Source organism: Geotrypetes seraphini, chromosome 10 (genome assembly GCF_902459505.1).
Source record: "Geotrypetes seraphini chromosome 10, aGeoSer1.1, whole genome shotgun sequence".
Classification (NCBI taxonomy): Eukaryota; Metazoa; Chordata; class Amphibia; order Gymnophiona; family Dermophiidae; genus Geotrypetes; species Geotrypetes seraphini.
Genome location: NC_047093.1, coordinates 89,559,568 through 89,576,874, shown reverse-complemented (window position 1 = coordinate 89,576,874; position 17,307 = coordinate 89,559,568). Strand labels below are relative to the sequence as shown.

The 17,307-nt window shown below is 40.3% G+C and overlaps 1 protein-coding gene across 5 annotated transcripts in view; it reads right to left on the bottom strand.

Annotated features, from left to right (window-relative positions):
- The window catches only part of TNC (tenascin C), a 267,005-nt gene that overhangs the window by 106,019 nt on the left and 143,679 nt on the right, over positions 1–17,307 (bottom strand). For all 5 annotated transcript variants that reach the window (XM_033960452.1, XM_033960454.1, XM_033960453.1 and 2 more), the window contains exons 4-6: positions 13,130–13,393; positions 9,324–9,439; positions 7,668–7,821 (exon numbers count right to left, since the gene is read on the bottom strand). In XM_033960452.1, the coding sequence (XP_033816343.1) occupies positions 7,668–7,821; positions 9,324–9,439; positions 13,130–13,393 (534 nt within the window). The remainder of the gene's footprint in view (positions 1–7,667; positions 7,822–9,323; positions 9,440–13,129; positions 13,394–17,307) is intronic.

The window sequence follows — 17,307 nt, the reverse complement described above, 5'->3', positions numbered from 1 at the left end:
GGGTGGGGGGGACAGTCTTTTGGGGGAGGTGGACAGACCTTCAGGGGTGGGATGCAGGCCTTCAGGGGTGGTGGTACTGGCTTTCAGGGGGAACAGGCAGGCCTTCAGGGGTGGGTGTAAGCCTTCAGGGGGGGTGCAGGCCTTCAGGAGGGGACAGACCTTCAGGGTAGGGGGCCCTGGAGTAGAAGTACATGGAGGGAGGGAGGGAGGGAGTGAAGGAGGGGTGTTCAAAGAGATGTGCATATGCCAGACTTTGGGGGGAAGAAATAATGGGTCTAAAAACAGAGAAGGAGAGAGATGGTGGACAATGGGATTTAGGGATGAAAGGAACAGAAAGGGAGAGATGGTGGACCCTGGGGTGGTGGGGAAGGAGGGAGAGATGTTGGATGAAAGGGTAGTTGAGAAAAGTTGAATCTGTGGATGGAGATGAAAAAAAGGAAAGATGGCAGACCTCCAGGGGAGGGAACGGAAACGGAAGGGGAGGACAGAGATAGAAGATTGATGGTTAGCATGGAGAAAGAAGAAAGAAGGAGACCCCGGCAAGCAAGTTATCAGAAGACAACCAGAGCTTGGGACCAACAAGATTTGAATAATGACCAGACAACAAAAGGTAGAAAAAATAATTTTATTTTCTGTTTTGTGATTACAGTATGTCAGATTTGAAAAGTGTATCCTGCCAGAGCTGGTGTTAGACTGCAAACGTGAGCTAGGATTTAACAGAGAGCGGAAAAGTCTTTTTTGTTTGTTTATTTTGTTTACACCACAGCGCCAGTGTGGTTAGGAGAAGGCAAAGGGGGTGAAGAGGCTATAAAAGGGTAAAAGTGCAGGAAGAAAAATGCTGCTGAATTGGTAGGTGGAGCAAGTTCCCATGCCTGAATGAATCTCCAATTCAGTCTTCTGAAATTAGCTGTTAAAGTGCAGGAACTGGCTGGTAAAGTCCCCTGCTTGACTTTTAAAGTGCAGGAAAATAAACGCTGCTGAATTGGTAGGCAGAGCAAGCTGGAACCAACTACCACTTACACTCCAATCTTGTGACCACTATTTCAAGTTCAGAAAACTTTTTAAAGCATTTCTGTTCCAAGACAGGGAGCCAACCCAGAAGTAACTGAAATGGTACTTGTAAAAGCTCATTTCTAATGTGTCCAGTGCAACTCCTGGAACATATTGAAAAGCTAAACATGACCTATTTACATAACATAACTTTATTTTTCTATACTGCCTTAATCAGAAGAATTCTAGGCGGTTTTCACAAAAGAGAAAAAAACTGGACAATCAGTGAATACAAGATAGTAAAAAATGAATACAACCTATTGTGCTAAAAAAGACATTAAAAATTTAAAATTAATGGAATAAAATTAATTGTGTTAAAAATTAAAGCACAAATTAAGAGATAAATGTGTCAAATAATATTGTCTTGATTTCTTTTCTAAAAGCACCATAAGACAGCATGGCTCTACTGATGTAATTACCCAACCAGGACTGTTTGCTTGCTTGAAAAGCAAGCATCCTGTCTAAATAAGACCTGAGTTTGCAGCCTAAAAACTTCAGGTTAGCAAATAGGTTGCAATTCCTGGTTATTCTCACAAAATGAGATAGCAGGTATATTGGTGCCAATCCCCAAACTGACTTAAAATAGAGGCATGAGAATTTAAACATTACTCGTGCCTCCACTAGTAACCAGTGCAATGATCGGTAATGAGGACTGATATCACTTTTCTTCAGTCTGAATATCAGGCGAACAGCCGTATTCTTCACTATTCTTAATTTTCTCACATCTTTCTTTGGTGTGCCCAAGTAGACAATATTACAGTAGTCCAATATGGATAATACCAATGCCTGCACCAACAATCTAAAGGCTAAAAAAATCAAAGCAGTGTTTGATGGTCTTTAACTTCCATAATGTAAAAAATAACTTTTTTACCACCAAATTTGTGTGCTCTACCAAAGTTAACTGGGAGTCTAAAATGACTCCCAGTATTTTTATAGATTTTAAAATTGGGTAGTCATGACCATTCAGGTGAAGCGATGTCTTAGTTATTTTGTAATTTGGACTTGCTAAAAAAATTTTTGTCTTTTTTGTATTCAATTTTAGTTTAAAACTAGTTGTCCATTGTTCCAATTCAGACATAGTATAATTTTCCATCACTCACCACTCGATAGGATCTTTTTCTCAAAACACCCTGAAACCAATTCCAGGCTCTTCCCGAGAGTCCCATTTCATCTAAGCAGTGTAGCATTATTTCATGATCGACCAAGTCGAACGCACTGCTGAGATTCAATTGTAAAATTACAGCACTAGTACCTGTGCTGAAAAAACCATAAAGGTGGCTTAAAATTGAAACTAAAACTGTAACTATGTATTTGTAACTATGACCTAATTGTATTAATAACTGTACTGATCTACCTGTATTAGTAACTCTATTGAATGTCCACATCAAACTGTCCATTGTAACTTCCTGGGTAACTGACCCAACCTCTTGTAATATAATCCGACCTTGAACTGAATAGGTAAAGGCAGAATAGAAAACCTAAATAACATAACATGTCTGGATTTTCAATGGTATTATCTGAATAATGCTGCTGAAATTCTTCTCTGAGTGCCCAGCACCAGATGTAGGCGAGGAGATCTGGGGGTTGAGCCAGAAGTTATCTGAGTCTTGCCAATATTTAGCACAGGTACTGGTACTGAATATCAGTGATACATAACTTAGTCAATCTATAACCAGATATCCAGTGCTAATATCTTGGTACTGATTGGTGCCGAATATTAAAAGTATAAATTTAAATATTACAGTCAACGATTAAATCCAATATTGACAGCAATATTTAACATATCTAGGGATAAATGTACAAATGCCAAAATATCAGCCACTATACATATGTGGGGCAATTCTACCATTGGACACCTCCATTTAGTTGCCCTGAGGATATATGGTGAAAGCCTCTTCTATAAAGGCATCTGGGCACAAAGGCCCAAATTCTGTAACCAGCACCTATAGTTAGGCACCTATTTCGTAGGCGCCCAACTAGATAGGCGCCTATCTAAATTGGAGAACAAGCTCAATTAAGCTTTTTAATCAGCACTGATTAAACATAGGCGCCTATCAAGAAAGAAATTGGGATAGGATGAATTATAGCTTTTGGTGGAACTCTTTGTGTCACATATTCAAAATGGAAAGGATAATTGCCATGCAGCAGTGAAATTTTAAGAAATTTCAGGTTATTTGGGAGCCATTAACAAGATACATTAAAGATTGAAATTACTGCATAGAATAAATATTAATTTTTTCACTTTTGTTCATACACATCCAGGGTGAAATGGGGGGGGGGATATTTTATGATTTCTTTTGTTTATGAATAACTGTTGGGTATAAGGGAGGGGGGATATTTGATGCAAGTTAGAATTTGATGATATATTAAAGTGATGTTAAAGTATAAATGATTGTATTATATGTCACATTTATTGTGAGTTTAAAAACATGAATAAAGATTAACAAAAAAAAAGCGCGATTCTGTAAGTAGGCGCCTCTAAAAATTTAGGCGGCCTTCAAAAAAATAGGCGCTATGCATGTTAGGCGTGAGTGTGGCTATGTGTTAGGCGCCTTCTTACAGAATCCCTGCTCTTAAGCGTGCTTAAGCACTCACATGGGTGCCTAACTTTTAGTTGTGCCTAGAGCTGTCCTATTTATTAGGCACTGCCCAAAAAGGTGCTGCTCAACGCGATTCACTAAACAGCACCCAATTTTACTTGAATCGCACTGAACAGTGCCTAATTAGGCGCTCAACTTTTGGGCTCTTCTTATAGAATTTGCCCTTCAGATTCTATTATAGAATACCAATATAACTTGGCATCCAGTGCGCCTTACATTTAGATGCGCACAGTTATATGAGCCATAGAACTTGTGTAACTGCCGTCATGAAAATACAAAGACATGCGTTCTTGTACGAGATAAAGATGAACGTGATGGATTAGATAAATGTTTTTTGACTAACAGTTTTAAATTTTATGTTGTAACACAGCAAGAGTAAATTGACAGCAGATAAAATGGACCCTCGGTCTGATGCCTGAATTTCTAACTCAATCCACAAAATAGAGATGAAAGAGATGCTTCAACTGAGACTTTATTGCACTAAAACAAACATCAGGCTCGACACAGCCTGTGTTTCGGCACCTTAGTGCCTTCTTCAGGAATCAAACTGTTGATATATTCTGTTGTTTGGAGAATGACACTTCATATACTGGTACACCAAAAAGCCCAAACACCGCAATATCAATCTCTTATGCCCAAATAAGTCAAGCTTTAGTGCAGTAACATCCCAGTTGAAACATCTCTTTCATTTCTACTTTTGTGGATTGAGTGTGATATTTCGTAGAGGTGTTTCTCCGTTTTGGGGGGTTTGCCTGAATTTTTAAGACACAGGGGCCTGATTCTCTGAATGATGGCTAGTGGTACCGGTCAGCACAGTTGTCAATCAACTGCTAGGCACCGTTTACAGAAGCATGCCCAGCGGCACCTAACTTAACTTAAAAAAGCTGATCTAGACTCATCCTCCCCTTCCAGCTATCATCCTATAGCAAATATTCCTCTCCTGTCCAAAATGCTCGAGGCTATTATATCCACTCAGCTCTCATCTTACTTAGAGAGATTCTCCATTCTATTACCTTGCCAATATGGCTTCAGGCCCAATTTCAGCATTGAATCCCTGCTGGCCTCTTTAATCTCAAAGATTCAACAACTTCAATCTCGTAATAAGTTTGCTATTCTACTAAAATTCGATCTATATGCGGCCTTTGATGTTGTCCACCACGATATTCTAATTTATCAACTTTCTGAGATAGGCATTGATTCCACAGTCTTAGACTGGTTCTCAAAATTTTTACGATCCCGCTCTTACACTGTTAACATGAATGGAACCATGTCTTCTCCTTGGAGACCGCTATGTGGTGCTCCCCAGGGATCACCCCGTCCCCTATTCTTTTCAATATTTATATGTCTTCTTTGAAATTCTTCCATCTGTCTCCCTTTGAAACTCTATTTACATATGCAGATGAGATCCTTGTCCTTCTTGAGGTAGATTCGAACCTCATTAACCTCATCGAAAATATAACAGCTTGCATAACAAAACTCCAATCCTGGGCCTTCTTTGTACAAATGAAGCTGAATAATTCCAAAACAAAACTACTCTGGCTTGGCCCAAAATTAGATCAGTTACCCACGCTCATTCCACTACCTTCTGGTCCCACACTGAAGATCAAATTCTCAAGCAAAGTTTTGGGCATCATTATTGACTCTACACTTTCCTTTAATGATCATCTCAACTCTCTGGTAAAAAAATGTTTTTTTAGTCTTCACATGTTGAAAAAAGTGAGATCCTGCTTCCGCCAACAACATTTTGCTGTCCTTGTATAATCAATCATTCTTTCCAAACTGGACTATTGTAGTTCCATCTATCTAAGTCTAACCAATAAAAATCTTCAAAGACTTCAGCAGATCCAGAACACTGCGGCTAAGTTGATCTTTGCAAAAAGCAAATTTGACCATTTTTTCCCACTTCTGTCAAAACTTCGCTGGCTTCCAATGATTTCTAGGATACATTTTAAATGTACCTGCCTAATATTCAAGATCCTACATGGCATTCTTCCTCCCCTAATTCCACTATCCTGGAATTCTTCAAGACCTGACACTACCAGATCCACCCACAAACTCAAACTATCTTTCCCCTCGTTAAAAGGCGTCATGTATGCAGGTAAATTAGGGAAATCCCTTTTCTTCAAATTCACTGAGCTTTGGAACAACCTCCCTGCCCTGCTGCTGAACCTTGGCTCATTCTAATTATTCTGAAAGCATCTAAAAACTTGGCTTTTCTCCAAAAGGTAAAGCTATCTATTTAAAATGTAAAGCTAGCTATCCCCTTCATAACCTCTAATTTCTTATTATGTCCTTCCCTCATTTAATTTACCTGTAAACCGTGCCGAGCTCTATCTTTATGGAGATGATGCGGTATACAAACTTAAGGTTTAGTTTAGTTTAGTTTAACTTCAGCATTTCTAGGCATCCTAGTGTTAGGGAGCAAGTATATTAGGCCAGAGTTTTCCTGGCTTAATTTACCAATGCCTAAGTCATACCAAGTCTATATTCCGCCCATAACCCATGCTTACTTTGCAGGTAGATGTCACTAGGTGCCACTCTGAATTCCAAATGGAACTCTTGTTTTTCAAAAAGTTTTAATGAGCTTTTAATGGTGTGGTCAAATACCATGCCAATTAGTCTCATTATTTAATTTTGAGTTCTATGCGGAACTCATCTAGGCGTCCTCAATCACAGCACTTAGCGGTGCCCAACCTAGGCTTTGTTTATAGAATCTGGCCCATAATATTTATTTATGGCAGTATTTACTAAACTAGTAAACACATTCAGCTATATCATTTAAAAGATAGATGGGGATAAGAAGTGTCAGACTAGATGGGCCATTTGGCCTTTATCTGCCATCATGTTTCTATGTATGGTGTGGGTGTGTGGAAGTGGATTGCCCAAGCTAAGTCTATATTGCACATGGATAATCATTTCACATATTTTTGGGATAATATTTATTACTTAGATACATTTATATCTGGATGTACTGACCACACACACTTTATCATTGCACTTTAGCGCTTTAATACTTATTGCACTTATTTAGCACTTTATTATGGGTTAAAATACAGATTTTTCATTCTTTTGATCACTAGTCTGTTCGCAAGCCATGCTGAAGCAACAGTGTCTTAGTAATGACGCGTTGCCAATTCCGGGTATGATGTCATCACACCGGGAGTGTTCAAATTCCATGCGTTTGTGAGGAGCCATCTTAGGATGCAGGAGACGCGTTTATTGTTCCACTTTAAAGTTATGTCTTGTAGGCTTTATTTGAGCTATTGAAAATAACAACTGGAATATTAAGAAACTCTTTTAATAATATGTTATTTTTGTTTTTGGTTCTAGTCTGATCGGTCGTGCTACACCTTAAGGCAGCAGATTTTTGAAACGCTGGCCACCATCAGTGTACTTATCTGCTGAAGATAAGTTGAATAGTTTTTCATCTATCTTTTTGAGTTTTCCACAGCACAGTACAGAGCTTTTTCAACTTTGATGAAGGTTTTTTGCCGATGAGGTGACCGCTCAACCACTTTGAATAAACCACCTTTGTGGAGGTGGGAGGGCCCTTTTCTGAGGCTTTTTTTCCTTCTAATTAACTTGTTGTGGAGCCTGTACTGTTCTAGCATCACACAATTTGACATCATGCATTAATCCGCCTAAAGCTAAGTCTGTTTACTCACAATTTGGAGATACATAAGTAATTCAATAAAATTGAGTTAAGTTTGCTTATGAAGACCCAGTGTAGTGATTGAGAATTTGAGCTGTGTTAGTAGTGGGCAAATTTTGCTTACTCACAATGGTTCTCTGAGCACTAACCAATATTGTAAAGTTTAAAGTGTGTGTATAAAGTTATATAGCTGCCATGTTAGCTGCCATGTTAGATACTGAGCGATCAGAACTACTCTTGACCAGAAGTTTTCTAGATTTTCACTGTCAACTCTTCTTCCTGATAGTTTAAGGCAAGTGACCTAGGAATCCATCAGGATGGGTCTATCTGTGGAAAGTCAGGTTTCAGCTCTGCATATTACTTACTTGTCGTCATCACCTTGGTGAGTTTTGCACCTTCAGTGTTGTTTTTTACAGCCTGAATGGAAACTTGATAGCTTTCTCCTGGTGCCAAACCAGTTTGCACATAAGTTGTCTCCCCTTTGTTTAGAGTGCTGACTATTTCACCATTCTCTTCTTTCTGAAATGAACAGATGCATCTAGTGTCAACGGAAAAATTTTGTATAGGTATTGCCAACAATATACATTGATAAAGGAAAAATTTTAACTAATTAGTGAGGATGTTTACACACGGATAAAAGCCAAAAGATGAAGAGTATTATTATTATTATCACAATCAACACAGGTGACTGGAGACCAATTTTCTGAAATGCAAAAGCTTGGATTCAAATCCCATCTCTATCATTCACCAAGAAACCTTGCAAGCCATTTGGAAAGTAACTACGGAGTGTTTATTTGTAGATACTCTTTATATTTTTGTTTGTATACTGTAGAACAGTGATTCGCAACCCTGTCCTGGAGGACCACCAGGCCAGTCGGGTTTTCAGGATAGCCCTAATGAATATGCATGAGAGAGATCTGCATAAAAGAGACCTATGATAGTTCATGAAGTGATTGTATTGATAGGACAAGTTCTAATTCAGTTGTGGGCACTTGAGGTCACTGATCCCCAAAATACCAATCATCAATAAGGAAAAAGTTGAAAAGGAAAAAAAAACAAGGAAAAGTGTACTTTCCATGCTAACCATAATAGAAGGGTGATGTGTCATTAATAATGAATGTGTCAAGAAGGTGTCCAAACTGACCAGATGACCACTGGAGGCATGAGGGCATGACCTCCCTTATTCCCCCATGGTTGATGACCCCTCCCATCCTCCAAAGATGTGAATTAAACAGTATTCCTGTCTGTATGACAACAGATGTTATGGCCAGTCCTAGTAAAGCAACAAGCAGGTGGGTGACGGCGTGCCGACAACTGAGCGCAAGGTTGACGGTGCGCTGAAGAAAAGCACTATTTTAAAGGGCTCTGACAGGGGGTGTGGGGGGAACCCCCCCACTTTACTTAACAGACATTGCGCTGGCGTTGTGGGGGGTTTGGGGGGTTGCAACCCCCCACATTATACTTAAAACTGAACTTTTCCCTAAAAAACAGGCAAAAAGTTTGTTTTCAAGTATAATGAGGGGGGTTACAACCCCCCAAACCCCCCACAACGCCAGCGCAATGTCTGTTAAGTAAAATAATGGGGTTCCCCACCAACACCCCCCATCGGAACCCTTTAAAATAGTACTTTTCTTCGGCGCGCCATCAATCTTGCGCTCAGTTGTCTGCGCTCAGTTGTCGGCGCGCCGTTGTCTCGCGCGATTTTGTCTATGAACCAAGCAGGTGTCTGGAGCAGCCTGGTGGTCAGTGCAGTGGACTCCAGAGAAGGGACTCCCACTGTAACTAGTACACTTATGGTGGAAAGTGTGAGCCCACCAAAACCCTATTTTACTGACATATAGGTGACACCTGCAGGCATAAGGGCTACTGTGGTCTGATTTGGATGAAAAATGGGTCAGAGGTAACCTTTTCTAAGGACACTTTCCAGCATTCTTTGGATAAAAAATTTTCACTAGTGCAAAACCCAAAGAAGAAGTGGATTAATCTTCTGCTTCAGAGCCCTAGGTTCACCTTTTGCTTACCGTGTTTTGGAAGATGAGTTTCCAAGCATCATATGAGATTTTCAAAGGTTCCCACTCTACCTCAACCCAAGTCTCCTTAATAGATTTGAACCTTAAGTCATCTGTGGTAGGCAGATCTACAGGAGAGAGAAGGACATTATCTCAATAAACGGAGTAAGGATCATATACATGTTTATTCACCATTTTGCAATTCAAGAGTTTCAGGCAGATCTGGACAGAAATATTGAGACCAATCTTCATAAGTGAATTATTATTGGGATACATCTGCCAGATATAATTTTACTACTTGGAGAATGAATAAGGTTACAGGTTTATGCCCCTGATACAGGTATAAGCCGAAACGTGGCCACAACCCACTGAGTTGAATAAAAATGAAGTTTTATCATACTGTGTAGGACTGTGTGTTTTATCCAGCTCGTCTCATACCTCAGAGATACTTTTGGACAACTACTATCTAATATTCAATTTAAAAAAAAATCAGTTTGATTCAGGGCTACAGGGACATCATTGAGAATATGATCTTTTTACTGGTTTTAGAAACATAATCCTAAGAATTCTGTGCTGAGCTTCAAATGTCACAGTAAAGTGAGAGACTGCATATGGGTCTGGAGAAGAGAAGGCTGAGGGGAGATATGATAGAGATCAAAAAAATCTTTAATCAAGTGATACAGATAAATATGAATGAAATGTTTACCCTTTCAAGATGTAGAAAGACTAGGGGATACTCTATGAAGTTACATAATAATAATATTAATACATTCTTGGTGTACTGCCTTAGTAGCACATTTAAAGCAAATAGGAGAAAATATTTTTTCACTCAGCATTGTTAGACCAAGTGGTAAAAAGCAGTGAGTCTAGCTGGGTTTAAAAAAAGTGTAGGCAAATTTCTGGAGGAAAAGTTCATAAACCATTATGAAGGTAGATCTGGAGAAAGCCATTACTTATCCTGAGGTTAAGCAGCATGAAATCTTGCTACTTTTTGGGACTCTAGCCAGTATTTATGATCTGGACTAGCCAGTGTTTCAAATGGGATACTGGCCTATTAAAATCAATGAAATCGGAGATAAAAATCATCAATCTTGCAAGATTGGCAATTTTTATCTCTGATTTCATTGATTTTAATATTTTTATTTTTGGAATTAATTTTATATCTCAACGTAGACTGTTATCACTACATTTTTGAACCCCAAGCAAGGCTTTTTTTTAGCTGAAACATGGACAGTGTAGGGTCCACATCATATATTGACTCTAGTTTATCCATTTGCATCGCTTGTCTTGGAATACTTACATTTTAGACCTATGTTGGGTTTTTATCTTTTGTAATGCTTGGATTTACGCTTGATAACATGTAAACTGTTTTCATGCATTAGCCTGTTGTCATGCATTAACTGCACATTAACTCCTGGATTCTATATACTGGATGGCGCTCAAAATTGGATGCATAAATTTCAGTGTGGACAATTTATTTCACAATTTAATTGAGTAATGAATCAATTAGCACTAATGAATGCATGCTAACAATAAGTTATTGGTGTTAATTGGAAAAGATTATGTTCTACGTTAATGTTAAAGTAGAACATTAACGTAGAACATAATCTTTTCCAGAGAAAGGAAAATGGTAAAACCAGAGGACATAATTTGAGGTTGAGGGGTGGTAGATTCAAAGGTAATGATAGGAAATTCTACTTTAAGGAGAGGGTGATGGATGCCTGGAATGCGCTCCTAAGAGAGGTGGTGGAGAGTAAAACTGTGACTGAGTTCAAAGAAGTGTGGGATGAACACAGATGATCTAGAATCAGAAAATAATATTAAAAATTGAACTAAGGCCAGTACTGGACAGACTTGCACGCTCTGTGTCTGTATATGGCCATTTGGTGGAGGATGGGCTGGGGAGGGCTTCAATGGCTGGAAGGGTGTAGATGGGCTGGAGTAGGTTTTAACGGAGATTTCATCAGTAGGAACCCAAGCACAGTACCGGGTAGAGTTTTGGATTCTTGCCCAGAAATAGCTAAGAAGAAACTGTTAGACCCCGCTTATAGAATCCTGCATAGTGGTACCTAGGTGTGCTTAGGCATCGCTAGGCATCCTAGAAGTAGATGCCTGTATATTAGGCCAGAATTTACTTAGGCATCTGAGTTAGGCAGTGGTAAATTAGGCTAAGTCAAAAACGCTTATTCTGTGCCCCTAACCACACCTACTTTTCAGGTAGGTATCATTAGGTATCGAAGGGTGCCTCAACTTAAGCATCATTAGGTATCCTAAGAGTTCAGCGCTGAACTCTTAATTGTTAAGAACTTAAGAATTGCCACTGCTGGGTCAGACCAGTGGTTCATTGTACCCAGCAGTCCGCTCATGTGGCGGCCCTTAGGTCAAAGACCAGTGCCCTATATGAGTCTAGTCGTACCTGAGTATGTTCTGGTCCAGCAGGAACTTATCTAACCTTTTCTTGAATCCCTGGAGGGTGCTTTCCCCTCTGATAGCCTCTGGAAGAACGTTCCAGATTTCTACCACTCTCTGGGTGAAGAAGAACTTCCTAATGTTTGTACGGAATCTATCCCCTTTTAACTTTTGCGAGTGCCCTCTCGTTCTCTTCACCTCGGAGAGGGTGAACAATCTCTCTTTCTCTACTTAGTCAATTCCCTTCAATATCTTGAATGTTTCGATCATGTCCCCTCTCAGTCTCCTCTTTTCAAGGGAGAAGAGGCTGAGTTTCTCTAGCCTCTCATTGTACGGCAACTCCTCCAGTCCCTTTATCTTTTTTTGATTGACTGAAAACTTGCAAGGTCGGTTACCATGCCAGTTAAAACAAATGCTGTATGTGGATTCCAAATTTAGGCTTTGCTAGGCATCCTTGATTAGGGTGCCTAGGGGTGCCTAAAGTAGACATCCTAAACAAAATATTGCCCTAAGGGCTGGATTCTGTAAATGGCACCATTATTGGTAGCCACCTAAGAAATGGATGCCAATCGCACATACAATGGCGCTGTTTCCATAATAATGACTTTCATCAAAGGTAGGCACCAGAAATGTAGGCCAGGGTTTAAAAGGCCTACATTTTTGGTACTTACCTTTGATGAGAATCGCAACTACAGAGGCACCTTAGAATGCCTAAGGTTATTTCCAGTGTTAACCATACCTACTTTGACCTTAGGCATGCTAAGGCGCCTCTGTAGAGGGGATGAAGGTTCCATTTTTATAGGCACCAGTAGGTACCTACATTTTTTTAAACAATGTTTAAAATGTTTTTAAATGACTTTTACAAATTAAGTTAGGCGCCTAACTTAAGGTGCCACTTATAGAATAATGGCCTAAATGCCCAACCACTTTAGCAAAGGAGCGCCTTAATTTTTAAAATCTCTTGTTATTCTTGTTGTTTTCCCTTTCTGTAGGCTGTGTGTTCATTGTCTTATGTGTATTTTATGTTTTGTGACATATAGGGCTCCTTTTACTAAGCCGCGTTAGGGCATTAACGTGCGGAATAGCGCACGCTAAATTGCTGCGCGTGCTAGACGCTAACGCCAGCATTGAGCTGGTGTTAGTTCTAGCCGTGTAGCGTGGGTTTAGTGCACGCTAAAATGCTGCATGCGCTAAAAATGCTAACGCAGCTTAGTAAAAGGCGCCCATAATTTATGTTTCTATTTTAATTGTAAACCACTTTGATGCGATAGGGGAAAGGTAATATATGATGTTTATTAAACCATACACCATAAAATGAGCAAGACAAATGAATTTCTAAACAGAAGATAATATTTAGCAGACACTAGGTAATAAAAAAATCAGATATGCAGTGAGACGTTTATACTCACGAGTTGCCACCCTAGCGCTGACAGGAATACTTTTTTGGTTCTTTAGAATAGCGAAGACTCGAATAAGGTACTCCACACCAGGCTCAAGCTCCCGAATTGTGGCATTTCTCTGGTTTCCTGGAACCCTGAAATCCAGTTCCAGGCCACCTGGGGCAGTGGGAACATAGGAGACGAGGTACTCTGTAACTTCCATTTCATTTTCCCATTCCAAGTCCACTGTCTTTGGTGTCACATCAGTCACTTTTAAGTCCTTTGGAGGGGACACTGTCAAAAGGAATAACGTTGTAAAAAGCAAGAAAGGGATTAGTGTTGCAAAAGACCAGCTTTTGGGACAGTGACATCTTTGTTATTTCTCTATTGCCCTTCACATCATTTCTCTAAGAAGAGTATCTATCTCACAATGAGTATTACACAATAAGCTCAGAGACAATGCCAATGAAACCAGAAATGGACATTACAATTTATAAAGGGGCATTCTTTATGATAGGTGAGCCCCTACTTATGTTGGTAGTAGCATCCAATGGTGGGGCAAGAAAACTATCAACAAAAGCCCTGAACTGCATTGATTACTAAATGTACTGGGTAGTTCTAGCTGTCAGATTGATTTTGAATAGCAATCTCCTGATCTGCTGGTGAACAACTTACTGGCTGAGCTACAGTTTCAGCTGTTTAAGGGATTTTCTAACTGCCAGCCATTCCAGCCACTGATTGGATGCACCATATAAACTCCTTCAGTTTAGTTGTCAATTCTCTTTGGCTCTCTGCTTGTTCAGCAGATTTTATGAACCTTGTTCCTGTAACACCGTGCCTAGCCTGGTTCCATTTTCCTGTTCCTTCATTATTCTTGCATTCCTGTTCTCTGGATCTTTCCCTGTTTTTCCTCCTGTCTGATCTGTTTCATCAAACTGAATACTAGGCAATGATCCTGGCCCTGACCTGACCCTGCTTTTACCTGCTAAACCAAACCTATCAGGAAGGTTCTGTAGCCCGCTGGATTTAGGAAAGTTTTTTCACTAATCAGCCATCCCTGACAGTAATCTAACACTACCCTAAGTCAAACCTGGAGCGAACTATCAGAATTTACAGTATAAAAATTGCACCTTTGAAATTCCATTTAGTTTCTTATTATTTGGTGAAAACAACACTAGTTTGGAACATGTCTATTATCCTAGATTACAGAAAATGTAAGGATTCGGAGCAATCAAGTGCATAAGGCACAAAGTCAACATTTCTTTCAACTTCATACAGAGTGCATAAATATTCAACTTTATATCATCTAGCACAGAGGTCTCAAACTCAAACCCTTTTCAGCGCCACGTTTTGGATTTGTAGGTACTTGGAGGGCCTCAGAAAAAAAATAGTTAATGTCTTATTAAAGAAATGACAATTTTGCATGAGGTAAAATTCTTTATAGTTTATAAATCTTTCCTTTTGGCCAATTCTTAATAATAATATTGTAATTTATAGCTAAAGAGACATATGATCAAGAAACTGTTTTATTTTACTTTTGTGATTATAATAAACATACCGAGGGCCTCAAAATAGCACTTGGCCCCTGGGCCGCGAGTTTGAGACCACTGATCTAGCACATGTCTGGTGAAAGAATACATTTCTTAACCGTGTATTTATGACAAAGTTAAACTCAAGTTCTGGAAGGTGGTCAAAGGAATAACCATCACAGGTGGGATTTGCACTCAGATGTTCTATCAGCTGATAGACAGACATGGAGTTTGTTAAGGAGAGGCTGTTAAGCATTTCACATAGAAAACTGGAACACCTACAAGTATTCCAACTGCAAAATAATATTTAATTTAAATAATAAAACTATACGTTGGGGGTATGCTGAGTTTGTTTGTTCTGCCTGTTAAACACTTGCGTTTGCAGATGTCGAGGGCAGGTATGTTTTCATGTAAAGGTCCACAGGCATGGAATGAGATCCCTCTATATTTCTGGGAGCAAGGAAATTTGTGCAATTTTAAGAAATTACTGAAAAGTATTTGTTCTGTAAGAGGAAATATGGGAATTGAAGCTTTACTATAATTATAGGCACTGGTTGTTGAAATGTATTGTTTGATATGTAAATTGTATGTGATGTGATAATATTATGTAAGTACGTTTTGGAACCCGCTTTGTATAAAGCGGGATATAAATTAATAAACTATAAGCTACACAAGATCCAAGTGCTACAGGTTATAACCAATGAGTAAAATACCTTTAACTGTGTCAGAACTATGGACATCTGGAAAAACACAAACCCACTGGCGTACCAAGGGGGGGGGGTGGTCCACACTGGGTGCAGCCTTAGGGGGGGTGCACAGCCGGCCCAGTCCCTATCGTGCTCCCTCCCTCCTTACTTAAGGTGACCAGCGAGTGAACCCTTCAGACTCTCCCTCTGGAGCATGTCCACGGAGATACATAGTGACACTTAAGCATGCCCAAGGCGGGACTTGAGTGTGGCTTCGCCCAGAAGTAGCCTTGGGCAGGCTTAAATGTCAGTACACGTCTCCATAGATGGGAGATAGATGCCTGAAATATAGGCCTGTAAAGTACTGGCCTACATTTCCAGCGTCTGTCCGGGAGTACAGGCCCGATTCTGCATAGGACGCCAGTGTGTAATTTTCATGTGATTGGCAGCCGCGTTTTAGGTGGCCACTGATACTGGTGTCCTGTACAGAATCAGACCCAAAGGGTCTTGCAAGCAACCCAAAAGGAGGCATGGGTGGGTCAGGGGCATTCCAAAAATTTTGGCACAGTGTTATCGAATATGAGGGTTACGTGCCCAACTTGCATGCCAGGATTTACACCATGTTTCAGCAGGTATAACTGTTTGCACCTAAAGTTGAGCATGAGAATCCGTGATATGTGCTATCCTATAAAGGGCACTCTGAGACCTGGAGAATGACACGGGAACAGAATTTGTGGTTAACGTGGGAAAGCCTCCGTGTCATCCTTTAATGAGAAAGGGAAGAATCAGAGCATTAATGGGCACAGTCACTGACCCTCAAGCCTTGCATTGAAGAATGCTAGTGTAGAAGAACTGAGGTTAAGTTAGACTCTAAAGAATGACACAGGATGGTTTTCTGCGGTTATCCGCGGTGAAGGGGACAAATTCTGTCCCTGTATCAGTCTGAGCTTAATGCAGATTTTTCCCGGTGCATCATTTTTGAACCCCAAACTAAAATTGGGAAAAACATTGCTTGCTGCAGGCAAGACCAAAGTAAATACAAAAACAAAAGCAAAAACTACAGCACCTCTTTTCCTTATGCAACTTTTTTAAAAAGCTTGCCAAAGTGCTCAGAAACATGAATGAGAGACCAAGGTCAGGCTCAGGCCCCTCAAAATACACCTCTATCATTGAATCACTGTACTGCAAAACAGAGGATAGTATAGAAGAGGTATCTTTAGTATGTGTGTTACCCAGTGGTGTAGCGAGGGTGAGAGGCGCCCTGGGCATTGGCACCCCTCTCCAGCCCTCTTCTCTGCCACCCCCCGGCTCCTTCCTTCCCTCCCTGCTGTGCACGTGTGTCCCTTCCCCATACCTTTTTAACTTTCCCTACGCGAGCAGCATCACCACCAACTCGTTGCCCGCATTGGCATCGGGACCCAGAAGTGATGTCAGAGGGAAAGCCGAAGCTAGTGTGACAAGCAGGTTGGAGCTGCTGTTTGTACCAGCAGAGGTACGGGGGGAAGGGGGTGAGGGGGAGTGAAGTTGTGCATATGGTAGGGGGAAGAGTGGGTAAGAGTGGGTTGCGGGGGTGGAGAGGAAGATGGGTACCAGTGCCCCCACCAAGACGGCACCCGGGGTGGACCGCCCCCCCTTACTATACCACTTGTGTTACCATACTCCAAATGCGCATTTCAAATTAAACAAATCATCAAGAGGTATTGGCAGATTCATAAGGTATTCTATGCTATGCACTATTTTGCTTTTCATGAGGGAGAATTTTACGTGAATTACTGACTCGCTCATATTTTTCCAGTCAAGCAACATTTGTAGGTTCTGATGAGGGGTTTCATGGCATGTGTGGACATTGTTCTGTTTGCTAACACAGCTAAATTTGTAGTACACCCGCTTTGAAGCGGGAATATCAACTACATACTAAAACTGACTGTGATTCAATGGGAGTACTGTACCTCATCAGATGTCCATGCTCTCTATAACTTATATGGCACACCAA